The 16,527-nt window shown below is 41.3% G+C and overlaps 1 protein-coding gene across 1 annotated transcript in view; it reads right to left on the bottom strand.

Moving 5' to 3' along the window:
• The window catches only part of LOC117767655 (zinc finger and SCAN domain-containing protein 12-like), a 27,263-nt gene extending 12,006 nt beyond the window's left edge, over positions 1-15,257 (bottom strand). Inside the window, exons 1-6 of the mRNA XM_034595454.1 lie at positions 15,114-15,257; positions 14,932-15,066; positions 14,571-14,849; positions 14,097-14,141; positions 13,245-13,439; positions 4,348-4,485 (exon numbers count right to left, since the gene is read on the bottom strand). Of these exons, the coding sequence (XP_034451345.1) occupies positions 4,348-4,485; positions 13,245-13,439; positions 14,097-14,141; positions 14,571-14,849; positions 14,932-15,016 (742 nt within the window). The 5' untranslated portion in view covers positions 15,017-15,066; positions 15,114-15,257. The remainder of the gene's footprint in view (positions 1-4,347; positions 4,486-13,244; positions 13,440-14,096; positions 14,142-14,570; positions 14,850-14,931; positions 15,067-15,113) is intronic.
• Positions 15,258-16,527: the final 1,270 nt, after the last annotated feature.

The following is a 16,527-nucleotide window of genomic DNA, read 5'->3' on the forward strand; positions in this document are numbered from 1 at the left end:
CATCAAAGATATTGTGATGTTTCCTCAATGGGATATTTTCCACATTCAGTTACAGAGATGCAGCTAATGCAAATGTAGACAATCTCTCTTGTGTAGATGTAAGTGATGAACCTGGCTGTAGTTCAATGCTTTGTGAAGTTATTGAAGTCTGCTCCTCATCAGTGGTGATGGAACTTCATAAAGCATTGAACTACAGCCAGGTTCATCACTTTTTTGGTCCCCTGGAAACATTTCCAGTGTCATATTCGCTAACTGTTATATCACTAATTAATGAATAAATAACTAAGTAACAACTTCTTTGACAATGCATGAGCTAATCTTATCCCTCTCGTGTTGCCATGGTTTGGCTTCTCAACTGGATGTATTCTCCTGTGGACTTTGTATAAACTGGCAAGACAGAGATCTTTCCAACATTTTACAAAAATATCAGTTTTGCTATGTGTGGGTACTCAAATGTTTGGTTAGAAGTGATTTGCTAACAAATCTTTCCCCACAAGTTGTACAGGGATACGACTCCTCACCTTTATGGCTTCTCATGTGAACTTTCAACCTACATCCACGTGTATAACTTTTCCCACAAGTTTTGCAAGAAAAAGGTCTCTCGCCCGTGTGAGTTCTCTCGTGTATCTTCAGGACATTTCTAGTTGTAAAACTTTTCCCACAAGTTTTGCAAGAGAAAGGTTTCTCGCCCGTGTGTGTTCTCTCGTGGACCTGCAGATTCATTCTAGTTGTAAAACTTCTCCCACAAGTTTTGCAAGGAAAAGGTCTCTCGCCCGTGTGTGTTCTCTCGTGTCTCTGCAGGGTATTTCTCAGACTAAAACTTATCCCACAAGTTTGACAAGAAAAAGGTTTTTCACCCGTGTGTGTTCTCTCGTGGACCTGCAGGGTATTTCCACGCATAAAACTTTCCCCACAAGTTTTGCAAGAAAAAGGTTTCTCGCCCGTGTGTATTCTCTCGTGGACCTGCAGATTCATTCTAGTTGTAAAACTTCTCCCGCAAGTTTTGCAAGGAAAAGGTCTCTCGCCCGTGTGCGTTATCTCGTGTCGCTGAAGGTAACTTCTAGTTGTGAAACTTTTTGCACACATTTCGCAAGAATGCTGTTTCTCCCCTGTGTGGACTCTCAAATGTGTTTTTAGTGCTGACTTGTAACAAAATCTTTTTCCACAGGTTTTGCAAACATATGGTTTCTCACCTGTGTGCACCTTCAGATGTCTATTTAATCGTGACTTCCACTTAAAGACTTTTCCACAAGTGTCACACTGGAAAACCTTTTTACTCTTGCAGATATTCGGCACAATCTTTGACATGGTAATGCTACATGCAAGGTTACTGGGACTTGTGCTTTCTTTTGCTCTTGTGATGACATGATGTTCCTTTTCTGATGCCCGCTCTGTATTTTTAACTGATGTTGAGTTTCCATGTTGGCCTCCTTTGAGATCTTGGCTCTGAGCTGAGCTGTGGGAGAGGAGCTGGTGGTCACTTGGTTCTGGTTCACTGTGGTCACTTTCCTTGAAAGTAGGATTCAACAAAAGGTTATCTTGATCCTCCTGCTTCAGTACAAGATGCTCCACTTCCAGACTGGTGCAGATCTCCTCCTCCTCTTTAATCTGTGGAGGTTCTGGCTCCTCTTGGTACAGAATGGGGTTCCTCTCAAGGCTCCAGAGCTGCTGGTCAGCAGGAAACTCTTCCTCTTTAAGAAAGTGTTGCTCTGGGAGCTCTAGGGGAGACAATAGACAGAAGTAGGTAATTGAAAGATTACTGATAGTTATGAGTGTGTGCAATTTGCTGCAGATCCAAACAAAAATCCAGATCGAGTTAATTTAAATGTGGTTTCAAAAGGGGACAGACCGATGCAGTGCTCCTCCTGTTGCTCCTTAATCTGTGGAGGTTCTGGCTCCTCTTGGTCTGGACTGGGGTTCCTCTCCAGCAGGTCAGCAGGAAACTCTTCCTTGATACAGACATGTCGCTGTGGGAGCTCTGGAGGAGACAATGGACAGAAGTCATGATAAAAGAGCCCATGTGTTTAGACTAACAGGGATTATAAGTGTGGTGTATAGTTTGCTAACTAAGTTGATACAGACCTATTCTCTGCAGCTTTACTACAGGTTTCAAAGTTACATCCAGCAGTCTGCGCTGACGACCGATCTCATCCTCGTAGTTTGCGACAGTCGCTTCAAAACATCCTAATATGTCTTCAGCAGCAGTTTGTAACCTCTCTTTGATAAACTGTCTTAAACTCTGGATTGTAGACATTTCCATTCAAACGCTTTAGCCAACTAACTTCTCCGAGAACGCAGCGAAGACCGAATACAGAAGATGGCGACTTGCTTCACTTCTGCCGACAATTGTTATAAACGCAACAAAACCACGTGTGTAGTAGAAGACTTGATCCGAAAGCATTTAGCCGAGTAGCATCATGTTCTGTTGGATGTTAGCATAGCAGGCTAACAACAGTAGTTCTTCTTCTACTTATAATGAAGGTTGGCAAACAGCTTCCGGGTGCATTACTGTCACCTTCTGGATTGGAGTGTGGCTCTAAGCAGATTCAAGAATAAAACATTAAATTCTCCTTGTAACTCCGGCATCTATTAGAGATATCAAAACAGTCCTGTACTAAAGAAAGTTGAAAGAATTCCTGTATCTGCACCAAAGTGTAATCAGTTCTTTTCTGACCCATGCCACATCTTTTCACCCAGTTTCATGGTGATGTCCAGGAGTTTTTTTGGTAATTTACAGACAAACACAGATTATATGTGTGAGACATAAAATACAATCAGCATAATTCCAAAAAAAATAATAAACTGCACATGCACTGAAGTATTGAATACACGTAGTACAAAAGAATAACCATTTACAGTGAGTCATTTAGGACTGTGTACACATTAACAAGAGATTTTCTTCTTTTGAAATAAAAGAGAATAGAAAAAGGGAATTCATCTGATAATCTGCACCACATTCTGTGTTCTTATAAATCTCTGTACCACAAATATGTCAGATTTTTACATCTTGATCCACAGTCTTTCCTGACACATTGACAACCATCTCTCAACATTCAGTGATAATAAAATATCCTGGATCTGCCACTTTAAACCAATCAATTTCTCTCACCCCCGTCCCCTTCCTGCACCATTTGCTATAAATTGCTGATAAATGAATAAACAAAGAGACATGGGTGAAAACATCACTTCCTTTGCAGATGTAAATATCAATGACAGTCACATGAAGAACAGAAACGTGGGTACTTCAGCAAATGTTGTTGACCATGTACTGCATCAAAGATATTGTGATGTCTCCTCAATGGGATATTTTCCACATTCAGTTACAGAGATGCAGCTAATGCAAATGTAAACAATCTCTCTTGTGTAGATCTAAGTGATGAACCTGGCTGTAGTTCAATGCTTTGTGAAGTTATTGAAGTCTGCTCCTCATCAGTGGTGATGGAACTTCATAAAGCATTGAACTACGACAAGGTTCATCACTTTTTTGGTCCCCTGGAAACATTTCCAGTGTCGTTTTCGCTAACTGTTGTATCACAAATTAATGAATCAATAACTAAGTAACAACTTCTTTGACAACGCTTGAGCAAATCTTATCCCTCTCGTGTTGCCATGGTGTGGCTTCTCAACTGGATGTATTCTCCTGTGGACTTCGTATGAACTGGCAAGTCAGACATGTTTCCAACATTTTACAAAAATATCAGTTTTGCTATGTGTGGGTACTCAAATGTTTTGTTAGAAGGTATTTGCTAACAAATCTTTCCCCACAAGTTGTACAGGGATACGACTCCTCACCTTTATGGCTTCTCATGTGGACTTTCAACCTACATCCACGTATAAAACTTCTCTCACAAATTCTGCAAGAAAAAGGTTTGTTGCCCGTGTGTGTTGCCTCGTTGATCTTCAAATTTGTGCTAGTTGTGAAACTTTTTGCACACATTTCGCAAGAATGCTGTTTCTCACCTGTGTGCACCTTCAGATGTCTATTTAATCGTGACTTCCACTTAAAGACTTTTCCACAAGTGTCACACTGGAAAACCTTTTTGCTCTTGCAGATATTCAGCACAATCTTTGACATGGTAGTGCTACATGCAAGGTTACTGGGACTTGTGCTTTCTTTTGCTCTTGTGATGACATGATGTCCCTTTTCTGATGCCTGCTCTGCATTACTAACTGATTTAGAGTTTCCATGCTTGCCTCCTTTGAGATCTTGGCTCTGAGCTTAGATGTGGTGGAGGAGCTGGTGGTCACTTGGTTCTGGTTCACTGTGGTCACTTTCCTTGAAAGTAGGATTCAACAAAAGGTTATCTTGATCCTCCTGCTTCAGTACAAGCTGCTCTACTTCCAGACTGGTGCAGATCTCCTCCTCCTCTTTAATCTGTGGAGGTTCTGGCTCCTCTTGGTCCAGACTGGGGTTCCTCTCAAGGTTCCAGAGCTGCAGGTCAGCAGGAAACTCTTCCTCATTCAGAAAATGTTGCTCTGGGAGCTCTAGAGGAGACAATAGACAGAAGTAGGTAACTGATAGATTACTGATAGTTATGAGTGTGTGCAATTTGGTGCTGACTTGTATCAAAGATATTGTGATGTCTCCTCAATGGGATATTTGCCACATTCAGTTAAAGAGAGGCAGCTAATGCAAATGAAGACAATCTCTCTTGTGTAGATGTAAGTAATGAACCTGGTTGTAGTTCAATGCTTTGTGAAGTTATTGAAGTCTGCTACTCATCAGTGGTGATGGAACTTCATAAAGCATTGAACTACAACTAGGTTCATCACTTTTTTGGTCCCCTGGAAACATTTCCAGTGTCGTTTTCGCTAACTGTTGTATCACTAATTAATGAATCAATAACTAAGTAACTTCTTTGACAACGCTTGAGCAAATCTTATCCCTCTCGTGTGGCCATGGTGTGGCTTCTCAACTGGATGTATTCTCCTGTGGGCTTTTATAAACTGGCAAGACAGAGATCTTTCCAACATTTTACAAAAATATCAGTTTTGCTATGTGTGGGTAATCAAATGTTTGGTTAGAAGTGATTTGCTAACAAATCTTTCCCCACAAATTGTACAGGGATACAGCTCCTCACCTTTATGGCTTCTCATGTGGACTTTCAACTTACATCCACGTGTATAACTTTTCCCACAAGTTTTGCAAGAAAAAGGTTTCTCGCCCGTGTGCGTTCTCTCGTGTATCTTCAGGACATTTCTAGTTGTAAAACTTTTCCCACAAGTTTTGCAAGAAAAAGGTCTCTCGCCCGTGTGCCTTCTCTCGTGGACCTGCAGGTAATTTACACGAGTAAAACTTTTCCCACAAGTTTTGCAAGAAAAAGGTTTCTCGCCCGTGTGCGTTCTCTCGTGTATCTTCAGGACATTTCTAGTTGTAAAACTTTTCCCACAAGTTTTGCAAGAAAAAGGTCTCTCGCCCGTGTGCCTTCTCTCGTGGACCTGCAGGTAATTTACACGCGTAAAACTTTTCCCACAGGTTTTGCAAGAAAAAGGTTTCTCGCCCGTGTGAGTTCTCTCGTGTATCTTCAGGACATTTCTAGTTGTAAAACTTTTCCCACAAGTTTTGCAAGAAAAAGGTTTCTCGCCCGTGTGCCTTCTCTCGTGGACCTGCAGGTAATTTACACGCGTAAAACTTTTCCCACAAGTTTTGCAAGAAAAAGGTTTCTCGCCCGTGTGACTTCTCTCGTGTATCTTCAGGTAATTTCTAGTTGTAAAACTTTTCCCACAAGTTTTGCAAGAAAAAGGTTTCTCGCCCGTGTGCGTTCTCTCGTGGACCTGCAGGGTATTTCTCAGCCTAAAACTTTTCCCACAAGTTTTGCAAGAAAAAGGTTTCTCGCCCGTGTGGGTTCTCTCGTGGACCTGAAGGGTATTTCTCAGGCTAAAACCTCTCCCACAAGTTTTGCAAGAAAAAGGTTTCTGGCCCGTGTGTGTTCTCTCGTGGACCTGCAGGGTATCTCCACGCCTAAAACTTTCCCCACAAGTTTTGCAAGAAAAAGGTCTCTCGCCCGTGTGTGTTCTTTCGTGGATCTTCAAATTTGTGCTACTTGTGAAACTTTTTTCACACATTTCGCAAGAATGCAGTTTCTCCCCTGTGTGGATTCTGAAATGTGTTTTTAGTGCTGACTTGTAACAAAACCTTTTTCCACAGGTTTTGCAAAGATATGGTTTCTCATCTGTGTGCACCTTCAGATGTCCATTTAATTGTGACCTCCACTTAAAGACTTTTCCACAAGTGTCACACTGGAAAACCTTTATACTCTTGCAGATATTCGGCACAATCTTTGACATGGTAGTGCTACATGCAAGGTTACTGGGACTTGTGCTTTCTTTTGGTCTTGTGATGACATGATGTCCCTTTTCTGATGCCTGCTCAGCATTACTAACTGATGTTGAGTTTCCATGCTGGCCTCCTTTGAGATCTTGGCTCTGAGCTGAGCTGTGGGAGAGGAGCTGGTGGTCACTTGGTTCTGGTTCACTGTGGTCACTTTCCTTGAAAGTAGGATTCAACAAAAGGTTATCTTGATCCTCCTGCTTCAGTACAAGCTGCTCTACTTCCAGACCGATGCAGAGCTCCTCCTCCTCTTTAATCTGTGGAGGTTCTGGCTCCTCTTGGTCTGGACTGGGGTTCCTCTCCAGCAGGTCAGCAGGAAACTCCTCCTTGATACAGACATGTCGCTGTGGGAGCTCTGGAGGAGACAATGGACAGAAGTCATGATAAAAGAGCCCATGTGTTTAGACTAACAGGGATTATAAGTGTGGTGTACAGTTTGCTAACTAAGGTGATACAGACCTATTCTCTGCAGCTTTACTACAGGTTTCAAAGTTACATCCAGCAGTCTGCGCTGACGACCGATCTCATCCTCGTACTTTGCGACAGTCGCTTCAAAACATCCTAATATGTCTTCAGCAGCAGTTTGTAACCTCTCGTTGATAAACTGTCTTAAACTCTGGATTGTAGACATTTCCATTCAAACGCTTTAGCCAACTAACTTCTCCGAGAACGCAGCGAAGACTGAATACGGAAGATGGCGACTTGCTTTACTTCTGCCGACAATTGTTAGAAACGCAACAAAACCACGTGTGTAGTAGAAGACTTGATCCGAAAGTATTTAGCCGAGTAGCATCATGTTCTGTTGAATGTTAGCATAGCAGGCTGACAAAAGTACTTGTTCTTCTCCTTATAATGAAGGTTGGCAAACAGCTTCCGGGTGCACTACTGCCACCTTCTGGATTGGAGTGTGGCTCGAAGCAGATTCAAGAATAAAACATTAAATTCTCCTTGTAACTCCGGCATCTATTAGAGATATAAAAACAGTCCCGTACTAAAGAAAGTGGAAAGAATTCCTGTATCTGCACCAAAGTGTAATCAGTTCTTTTCTGACCGAAGCCACATCTTTTCACCCAGTTTCATGGTGATGTCCAGGAGTTTTTTTGCTAATTTACAGACAAACACAGATTAAATGTGTGAGACATAAAATACAATCATCATAATTCAAGAAACTTTAATAAACTGCAAATGTTCTGAAGTATTGAATACACATAGTACACAAGAATAACCATTTACAGTGAGTCATTTAGGACTGTGTACACATTAACAAAAGATTTTCTTCTTTTGAAATAAAAGAGAATAGAAAAAGGTAAATCATCTGATAATCTGCACCACATTCTGTGTTCTTATAAATCTCTGTACCACAAATATGTCAGATTTTTACATCATGATCCACAGTCTTTCCTGACACATTGACAACCATCTCTCAACATTCAGTGACAATAAAATATCCTGGATCTGCCACTTTAACCCAATCAATTTCTGTCACCCCCGTCCCCTTCCTGCACCATTTGGTATAAATTGCTGATAAATGAATAAACAAAGAGACATGGGTGAAAACATCACTTCCTTTGCAGATGTAAATATCAATGACAGTCACATGAAGAATAGAAACGTGGGTACTTCAGCAAATGTTGTTGACCATGTACTGCATCAAAGATATTGTGATGTCTCCTCAATGGGATATTTTCCACATTCAGTTGCAGAGATGCAGCTAATGCAAATGTAGACAATATCTCTTGTGTATATCTAAGTGATGAACCTGGCTGTAGTTCAATGCTTTGTGAAGTTATTGAAGTCTGCTCCTCATCAGTGGTGATGGAACTTCATAAAGCATTGAACTACAACTAGGTTCATCACTTTTTTGGTCCCCTGGAAACCTTTCCAGTGTCGTTTTCGCTAACTGTTGTATCACTAATTAATGAATCAATAACTAAGTAACAACTTCTTTGACAACGCTTGAGCAAATCTTATCCCTCTCGTGTTGCCATGGTGTGGCTTCTCAACTGGATGTATTCTCCTGTGGACTTTGTATGAACTGGCAAGTCAGACATGTTTCCAACATTTTACAAAAATATCAGTTTTGCTATGTGTGGGTACTCAAATGTTTTGTTAGAAGGGATTGGTTAACAAATATTTACCCACAAGTTGTGCAGGGATACGACTCCTCACCTTTATGGCTTCTCATGTGGACTTTCAACCTACATCCACGTATAAAACTTCTCTCACAAGTTTTGCAAGAAAAAGGTTTCTCGCCCGTGTGCGTTCTCTCGTGTCGCTGCAAGTTACTTCTAAGATTAAAACTTCTCCCACAAGTTTTGCAGGAAAAAGGTCTCTCGCCCGTGTGCGTTATCTCGTGTCGCTGCAGGGTATTTCTCATGCTAAAACTTTTCCCACAGGTTTTGCAAGAAAAAGGTTTCTTGCCCATGTGCGTTGTCTGGTGTCGCTGCAGGGTATTTCTCATGGTAAAACTTTTCCCACAAGTTTTGCAAGAAAAAGGTTTCTCGCCCGTGTGCGTTATCTCGTGTCGCTGCAGGGTATTTCTCAGGCTAAAACTTTTCCCACAGGTTTTGCAAGAAAAAGGTTTCTCGCCCGTGTGCGTTCTCTCGTGGACCTGCAGGTTACTTCTAATATTAAAACTTCTCCAACAAGTTTTGCAAGAAAAAGGTCTCTCGCCCGTGTGTGTTCTCTCGTGGACCTGCAGGGTATTTCTCAGGCTAAAACCTCTCCCACAAGTTTTGCAAGAAAAAGGTCTCTCGCCCGTGTGCGTTATCTCGTGTCTCTGCAGGGTATTTCTCAGGCTAAAACGTCTCCCACACGTTTTGCAAGAAAAAGGTTTCTTGCCCGTGTGTGTTTTCTTGTGTCTCTGAAGGGTATTTCTCATGCTAAAACTTTTCCCACAGGTTTTGCAAGAAAAAGGTCTCTCGCCCGTGTGCGTTCTCTCATGGACCTGCAGCTTACTTCTAGTTGTGAAACCTTTTTCACACATTTCGCAAGAATGTAGTTTCTCCCCTGTGTGGATTCTCAAATGTGTTTTTAGTGCTGACCTGTAACAAAATCTTTTTCCACAGGTTTTGCAAACATATGGTTTCTCATCTGTGTGCACCTTCAGATGTCCATTTAATCGTGACTTCCACTTAAAGACTTTTCCACAAGTGTCACACTGGAAAACCTTTTTACTCTTGCAGATATTCGGCACAATCTTTGACATGGTAGTGCTACATGCAAGGTTACTGGGACTTGTGCTTTCTTTTGCTACTGTGATGACATGATGTCCCTTTTCTGATGCCTGCTCTGCATTACTAACTGATGTTGAGTTTCCATGCTGGCCTCCTTTGAGATCTTGGCTCTGAGCTGAGCTGTGGGAGAGGAGCTGGTGGTCACTTGGTTCTGGTTCACTGTGGTCACTTTCCTTGAAAGTAGGATTCAACAAAAGGTTATCTTGATCCTCCTGCTTCAGTACAAGCTGCTCTACTTCCAGACTGGTGCAGAGCTCCTCCTCCTCTTTAATATGTGGAAGTTCTGGCTCCTCTTGGTCCAGACTGGGGTTCCTCTCAAGGCTCCAGAGCTGCTGGTCAGATGGAAACTCTTCCTCATTCAGAAAATGTTGCTCTGGGAGCTCTAGAGGAGACAATAGACAGAAGTAGGTAAATGATAGATTACTGATAGTTATGAGTGTGTGCAATTTGGTGCAGATCCAAGCAAAAATCCAGATTGAGTTAATTTAAATGTGGTTTCAAAAGGAGACAGACCGCTGCAGTGCTCCTCCTGTTGCTCCTTAATCTGTGGAGGTTCTGGCTCCTCTTGGTCTGGACTGGGGTTCCTCTCCAGCAGGTCAGCAGGAAACTCTTCCTTGATACAGACATGTCGCTGTGGGAGCTCTGGGGGAGACAATGGACAGAAGTCATGATAAAAGAGCCCATGTGTTTAGACTAACAGGGATTATAAGTGTGGTGTATAGTTTGCTAACTAAGTTGATACAGACCTATTCTCTGCAGCTTTACTACAGGTTTCAAAGTTACATCCAGCAGTCTGCGCTGACGACCGATCTCATCCTCGTACTTTGCGACAGTCGCTTCAAAACATCCTAATATGTCTTCAGCAGCAGTTTGTAACCTCTCGTTGATAAACTGTCTTAAACTCTGGATTGTAGACATTTCCATTCAAACGCTTTAGTGAAACTAACTTCTCCGAGAACGCAGCGAAAACCGAATACGGAAGATGGCGACTTGCTTTACTTCTGCCGACAATTGTTAGAAACGAAACAAAACCACGTGTGTAGCAGAAGACTTGATATGAAAGCATTTAGCCGAGTAGCATCATGTTCTGTTGGATGTTAGCATAGCAGGCTAACAACAGTTATTCTTCTTCTCTTTATAATGAAGGTTGGCAAACAGCTTCCGGGCACATTACTGCCACCTTCTGGATTGGAGTGTGTCTCAAAACAGATGCAAGAATAAAACATTAAATTCTCCTTGTAACTCCGGCATCTATTAGAGATATAAAAACAGTCACGTACTAAAGAAAGTGGAAAGAATTCCTGTATCTGCACCAAAGTGTAATCAGTTCTTTTCTGACCCATGCCACATCTTTTCACCCAGTTTCATGGTGATGTCCAGGAGTTTTTTGCAAATTTACAGACAAACAGATTAAATGTGACAGACATAAAATACAATCATCATAATTCAAGAAACTTTAATAAACTGCAAATGTACTCAAGTATTGAATACACGTAGTACAAAAGAATAACCATTTACAGTGACAGTCATTTAGGACTATGTACACATTAACAAGAGATTTTCTTCTTTTGTAATAAACAGAGAAAAGAAAAGGGGAAGTCATCTGATAATCTGCACCACATACTGTGTTCTTATAAATCTCTGTACCACAAATATGTCAGATTTTTACATAATGATCCACAGTCTTTCCTGACACATTGACAACCATCTCTCAACATTCAGTGATAATAAATATTCCTGGATCTGCGTGCATTTGGGAAAACCTTTTCCCACATTCTTGTATGTTTTAGCCATTTGCCACTGCAACAAATCCATCACTCATATTTTCTACAAATAGAAGGCTACTTATGTCTATGCGACCTCATACAGCTTTTAAATTGGGAACCATCAAACTACATTCTCCAGCTGGTGTTACAGGGTTAAGCTGCTTTTCAGGGTGGATGTGTCGAATGTGGACTGCCAACTTTTGCCAAAGTCTGAAAGATTTTCCACATGTTCCGCAGATATGTGGCTTTTCATCAGTATGAATATTGGTATGGCGTTTTAAGGTCGACAAGCGACCAAATCTTTTCCCACATGTGTTGCAATGGTATGGCTTCTCCACCGGATGTGTTCTCCTGTGGTCCTGCAAGTTACTGCGAGACAAGAAACCTTCCCCACATGTTCCGCAGATATGTCTCTTTTCATCAGAGTGGATATTTATATGCTGTTTTAAGTTTGACGCATGAGCAAATCTTTTCCCACAGGTGTTGCAAAGGTATGGCTTCTCACCCGAATGTGTTCTCATGTGGACTTTGTAATCACCGGCAAATCTGAAATCTTTCCCACATACTTTACAAGAATATGGTTTCTCCCCTGTGTGGATATGCAAATGCTTATTTAGTACTGATATGTCACCAAATCTTTTCCCGCAGGTTGTACAAGGATACGGCTTCTCACCTGTGTGCTGTCTTATGTGGACCTGCAAACCACCCATTGACATGAAGCTTTTTCCACATGTAGTGCAAGAAAAAGGTTTCTCACCTGTGTGTGTTCTTATGTGGACAAGCAAGCTATTGCTGAATGCGAAACTTTTCCCGCAGGTTTCGCAACAAAACGGCTTCTCACCTGTGTGCATTCTCATGTGGACCCGTAAGCTATTGTTACACGTGTAACCCTTCCCACATGCTTTGCAAAAATATGGTTTCTCACCTGTGTGAACTCTCAGATGTATATTTAATCGTGACTTCCACTTATAGACTTTTCCACAAGTGTCACACTGGAAAATGTTTTTACCATTGCAGGTATTTGGGATAATCTTTGACATGGTAGATTTACATGCGTAGTTACTGTGACTTTTTGCCTTTTTTTTGATGACGTGATGTCTCTTCTCTGATGCTGGCTTTGCATTTCTAACTGATTTTGAGTTTCCATGCTTGCCTCCTTTGAGATCTTGACTCTCTGCTACATGACAGTTGTGAGAGAGGAGCTGGTGGTCACCTGGATCTGGTTCACTGTGGCCACTTTCCTTGAAAGTAGGATTCAACAAGAAGTCATCATCATCCTCCTGCTCCAGTACAAGCTGCTCTACTTCCAGACTGGTGCAGATCTCCTCCCCCTCTTTAATCTGTGGAGGTTCTGGTTCCTCTTGGTCCAGACTGGGGTTCCTCTCAAGGTTCAAGAGCTGCTGGTCAGCAGGAAACTCTTCCTCATTCAGAAAATGTTGCTCTGGGAGCTCTAGGGGAGACAATAGACAGAAATAGGTAAAAATCCAGATCGAGTGAATTTAAATGTGGTTTCAAAAGGGGACTTTTGGTCCTTGGCTGAGGTATGGACTCTACTGAGTGCCCTTCAACTTCTCAGAGAGACCAAAAACAAGTTGAAAAATGCCCTATCTCGCAAAAAATCCCAGATCTGCCCTATGATCGGAGATCCGCACCAGAACATAATGGGGTCCTTCCTGACCAATACCACATCCTTCCACCACTTTTCATGATGGTCCATCCAGTAGGTTTTTTTTCTTTATATTCCTGCCGACAGACAGACAGACAAACAACGACAAAAATATAACCTCCCTTTCCTGTTTGGTTTAAGCTCAGGTTCTGCATCAGTTCAGCTCTAGTATACTCTCAGGTTATAACTCTCTGTTTCAATGGATATGCACATCACTGTACCGTATGTAGGTCAAGTACATTCACCTTTGAGATCTTGGTCACTTTCCTTGAAAGAAGTATTGAACAAGAAGTCATCATCCTCCTGCTTCAGTACAAGCTGCTCTATTTCCAGACTGGTGCAGAGCTCGTCCTCCTCTTTAATCTGGGGAGGTTCTGACTCCTCATTGTCCAGACTAGGGTTCCTCTCAAGGTTCAAGAGCTGCTGGTCAGCAGGAAACTCTTCCTCATTACAGACATGTTGCTTTGGGAGCTCTAGAGGAGACAATGAACAGGAGTAGGTAACTAATGTTGTGGTAAAAAGATCACATGTTTAAACTAACAGGGGTCAGGAATATAAGTGTGGTCAAATAATATCTAATTAAGGTTTCTGTGTAGCTTTATTTCAGGTTTTCCCAATTAGATCCGGCAGTCTGTGCCGATAATCAATCTCATCCTCTTACTTACGAATAGTTCTGCTAATTAAAAATGGCAGTTGATAGCACTAGAATGACACTCAGTAGAGTACAAACTGTCCCCTTATGAAAGCACATTTATATTCACAAGATCCAGATTTATATTTCCATAAAGTGATTGTTGGGTCTTGTTGGAGGTATGCACTCTACCAAGTTACATTCTCTTTCTCTGAGCAATCAAGGAAAATGTTGAAAAACAGACTATGTTGCAATGTTAAAGGAAAAAAACTAAGAATAGTTCCGCCCCATGATCTGGATCTACTCATTTCATGGTAACCTGTCTGGAAGTTTTTGTGTAATCCTGCTAACAAACAAACAAACAAACAAATGCAGATGAAAACATAACCTCCCTTGCCTGTTGGATTTTAGCTCCAGTTCCGGTTTTCTCATGTATAATTGGGTTTATTTGGTAGTTTTTCCTTACTCTTGTTGAGGTTTAAGGGCAGAAGATGTCGCACCTTGTGAAACCCTGTGAGACAAATTGTGATTTGTGAATATGGGCTACACAAATACAATTTTATTGAATATTGATTGGTTTTGCATCAGTTCATCTCTAGTATACTCTCAGTTTATAACTCGCTGTATCAGTGGATAATAACTTATCCAGACAAGGTTACAAAGTGCTTCACAAAAATCCATGGCAAAAAATGAATGAACTAAAATAAAAGGTATTCAATTCAGTTCAATTTTAAGTGCCAAATCATAACATAACAAGAACAAGACCTTACAATTTATTGAGAAACTCAACAATTCCCTGAATGAGCAAGCACTTCGGTGACTGTGGAGAGAAAAAACTCATTAACTGGAAAAAACCTGGAGCAGAACCAGACTCAGTGGTGGCGCCCATCTGCAGACCGGTTGCAGATCACTGTGCCGTATGCAGGTCGACTACATTCACCTTTGAGATCTTGGCTTTGAGCTGAGTTGTGGGAGAGGAGCTGGTGGTCACTTGGATCTGGTTCATTGTGGTCACTTTCCTCGAAAGTAGGATTGAACAAGAAGTCATCATCGTCCTCCTGCTTCAGTACAAGCTGCTCGACTTCCAGACCGATGCAGTGCTCCTCCTGTTCCTCCTTAATCTGTGGAGGTTCTGGCTCCTCTTGGTCTGGACTGGGGTTCCTCTCCAGCAGGTCAGCAGGAAACTCTTCCTTGATACAGACATGTCGCTGTGGGAGCTCTGGAGGAGACAATGGACAGAAGTGGGTAAAAAGACCATATGATTAACATGAGTTAATTAAGCTAATCGATGTTTTACAGACCTTTTCTGTGCGGCTGTATTTCAGGTTCGCAGATGATATCCATCAGTCTGTGCTGACGATAGATCTCATCCTCGCACTCTGCCATGTTGACATTTCCTATTCAAACACTATAGCGAGCTAACGCAGCGAAGAGCAAATACGAAGGATGGCGGCCAGCCCTCAGTTTACCTAGCTGATATTTATAACTACTACACACTGTATGAAACCAATAGTCACAAAGGTAAACACGACCATGAGTGTATTAATCAACACCTTCTTCTCAATACTGTTGACAAACCATCATGCCCTTCCGCCTCCTCCTCTTCTTCTTTCTCGGTGTTGTCGGGCAGCTTGCATCCACGGTGTTGCATTACTGCCATCTACAGGCGATCTTCTCTCTGGGAGTCATCCAAAAATCAGTTTGTCCAATTATATAGTGACAACAATTTAAAAATCAATTTCCTCCATTTTCTTTGTACTGTCTCCATAATACTCCAAACATTTTATTAATAATAATAATAATAATAATAATAATAATAATAATAATAATAATAACACATTTTATTTGTATGGCGCATTTCAAGGAACTGAAAGACACTTTACATAGAGTTTGAAAGAAAGACATAAAATAATTAAACCATATTTCTTTTCGGGGGAGGAGGAGGATTTTGAATTGGATGCGATGAAGGGCCGGAAGCCAGTGTAGGTTCTGGAGGACAGGGGGGATGTGGTCTTTGGAAGATGTGCCATATATTTAATAATTGTATGCTGTGTATAAAAATGTAATGGTATACCTCATGTACAAATCAGTCAACAATTCGCTGATACACACTTAAAGATTTAAACCATTATTAAACCAAATTCCTTCACTGAGCTACTTTTATTAGATAAACTGCTAAACTGTGACTTCAGTCTTAAACACACAGAGAGCAGGAGGCCTCAGTGAAATTAGTTTCCAGAACAAATTCCTCCACCAAGTCCAGGACTCAGATCTGTGACTTTACTGCAGCTCTTTCAAATGTGAGGACAACTGGACGGTTCTGTCAAGTAAACACCAGGGGGCGCAAGACACTCTTCTAACAAAGGCACCTGCTGTGTGTTAGATGAAGAGTTGACCTGAAAGGAATCTGTTGAAGTGACGCGATAACAGCTTTCACTGTATTATCCCTTTTCAGGAAACATGTATGACAAAAGATAAAATGTCAGGTATTTGGTAAAACCACTTTTTTGCAGCTGAGCGTTTTTCCTCTCTCGTCTCGTATTTTGACCTATCAGTATTTTCCTCTACAATAAATCAGTTTTTATATATATTAAAATGCTGGTCGTGTTGAAATAAGATATGATGAAATGTGTAAACAACTATTTAAAAATATATTTTGTCGCAGTAGTACCAATACGTCAGATTCAGTTCTCTCTTAAACAAGGAGGACCAGTCTCTATTTGCAATCCTATAAAACACAAAGTACATACCATGAGATAAAAATACTATGATTGTGGTATTTCTCTGACGGATGGAACATTTGATGAAGGACTCAGCTTTCCTCTGTTGTGTACTTGTGCCAAACTCTAACGCTAAACATCCTGATAAAGGTGAATTGCACCACAAACAGTAAAAAT

The sequence above is a fragment of the Hippoglossus hippoglossus genome, chromosome 9, assembly GCF_009819705.1.
Source record: "Hippoglossus hippoglossus isolate fHipHip1 chromosome 9, fHipHip1.pri, whole genome shotgun sequence".
Lineage (NCBI taxonomy): Eukaryota > Metazoa > Chordata > Actinopteri > Pleuronectiformes > Pleuronectidae > Hippoglossus > Hippoglossus hippoglossus.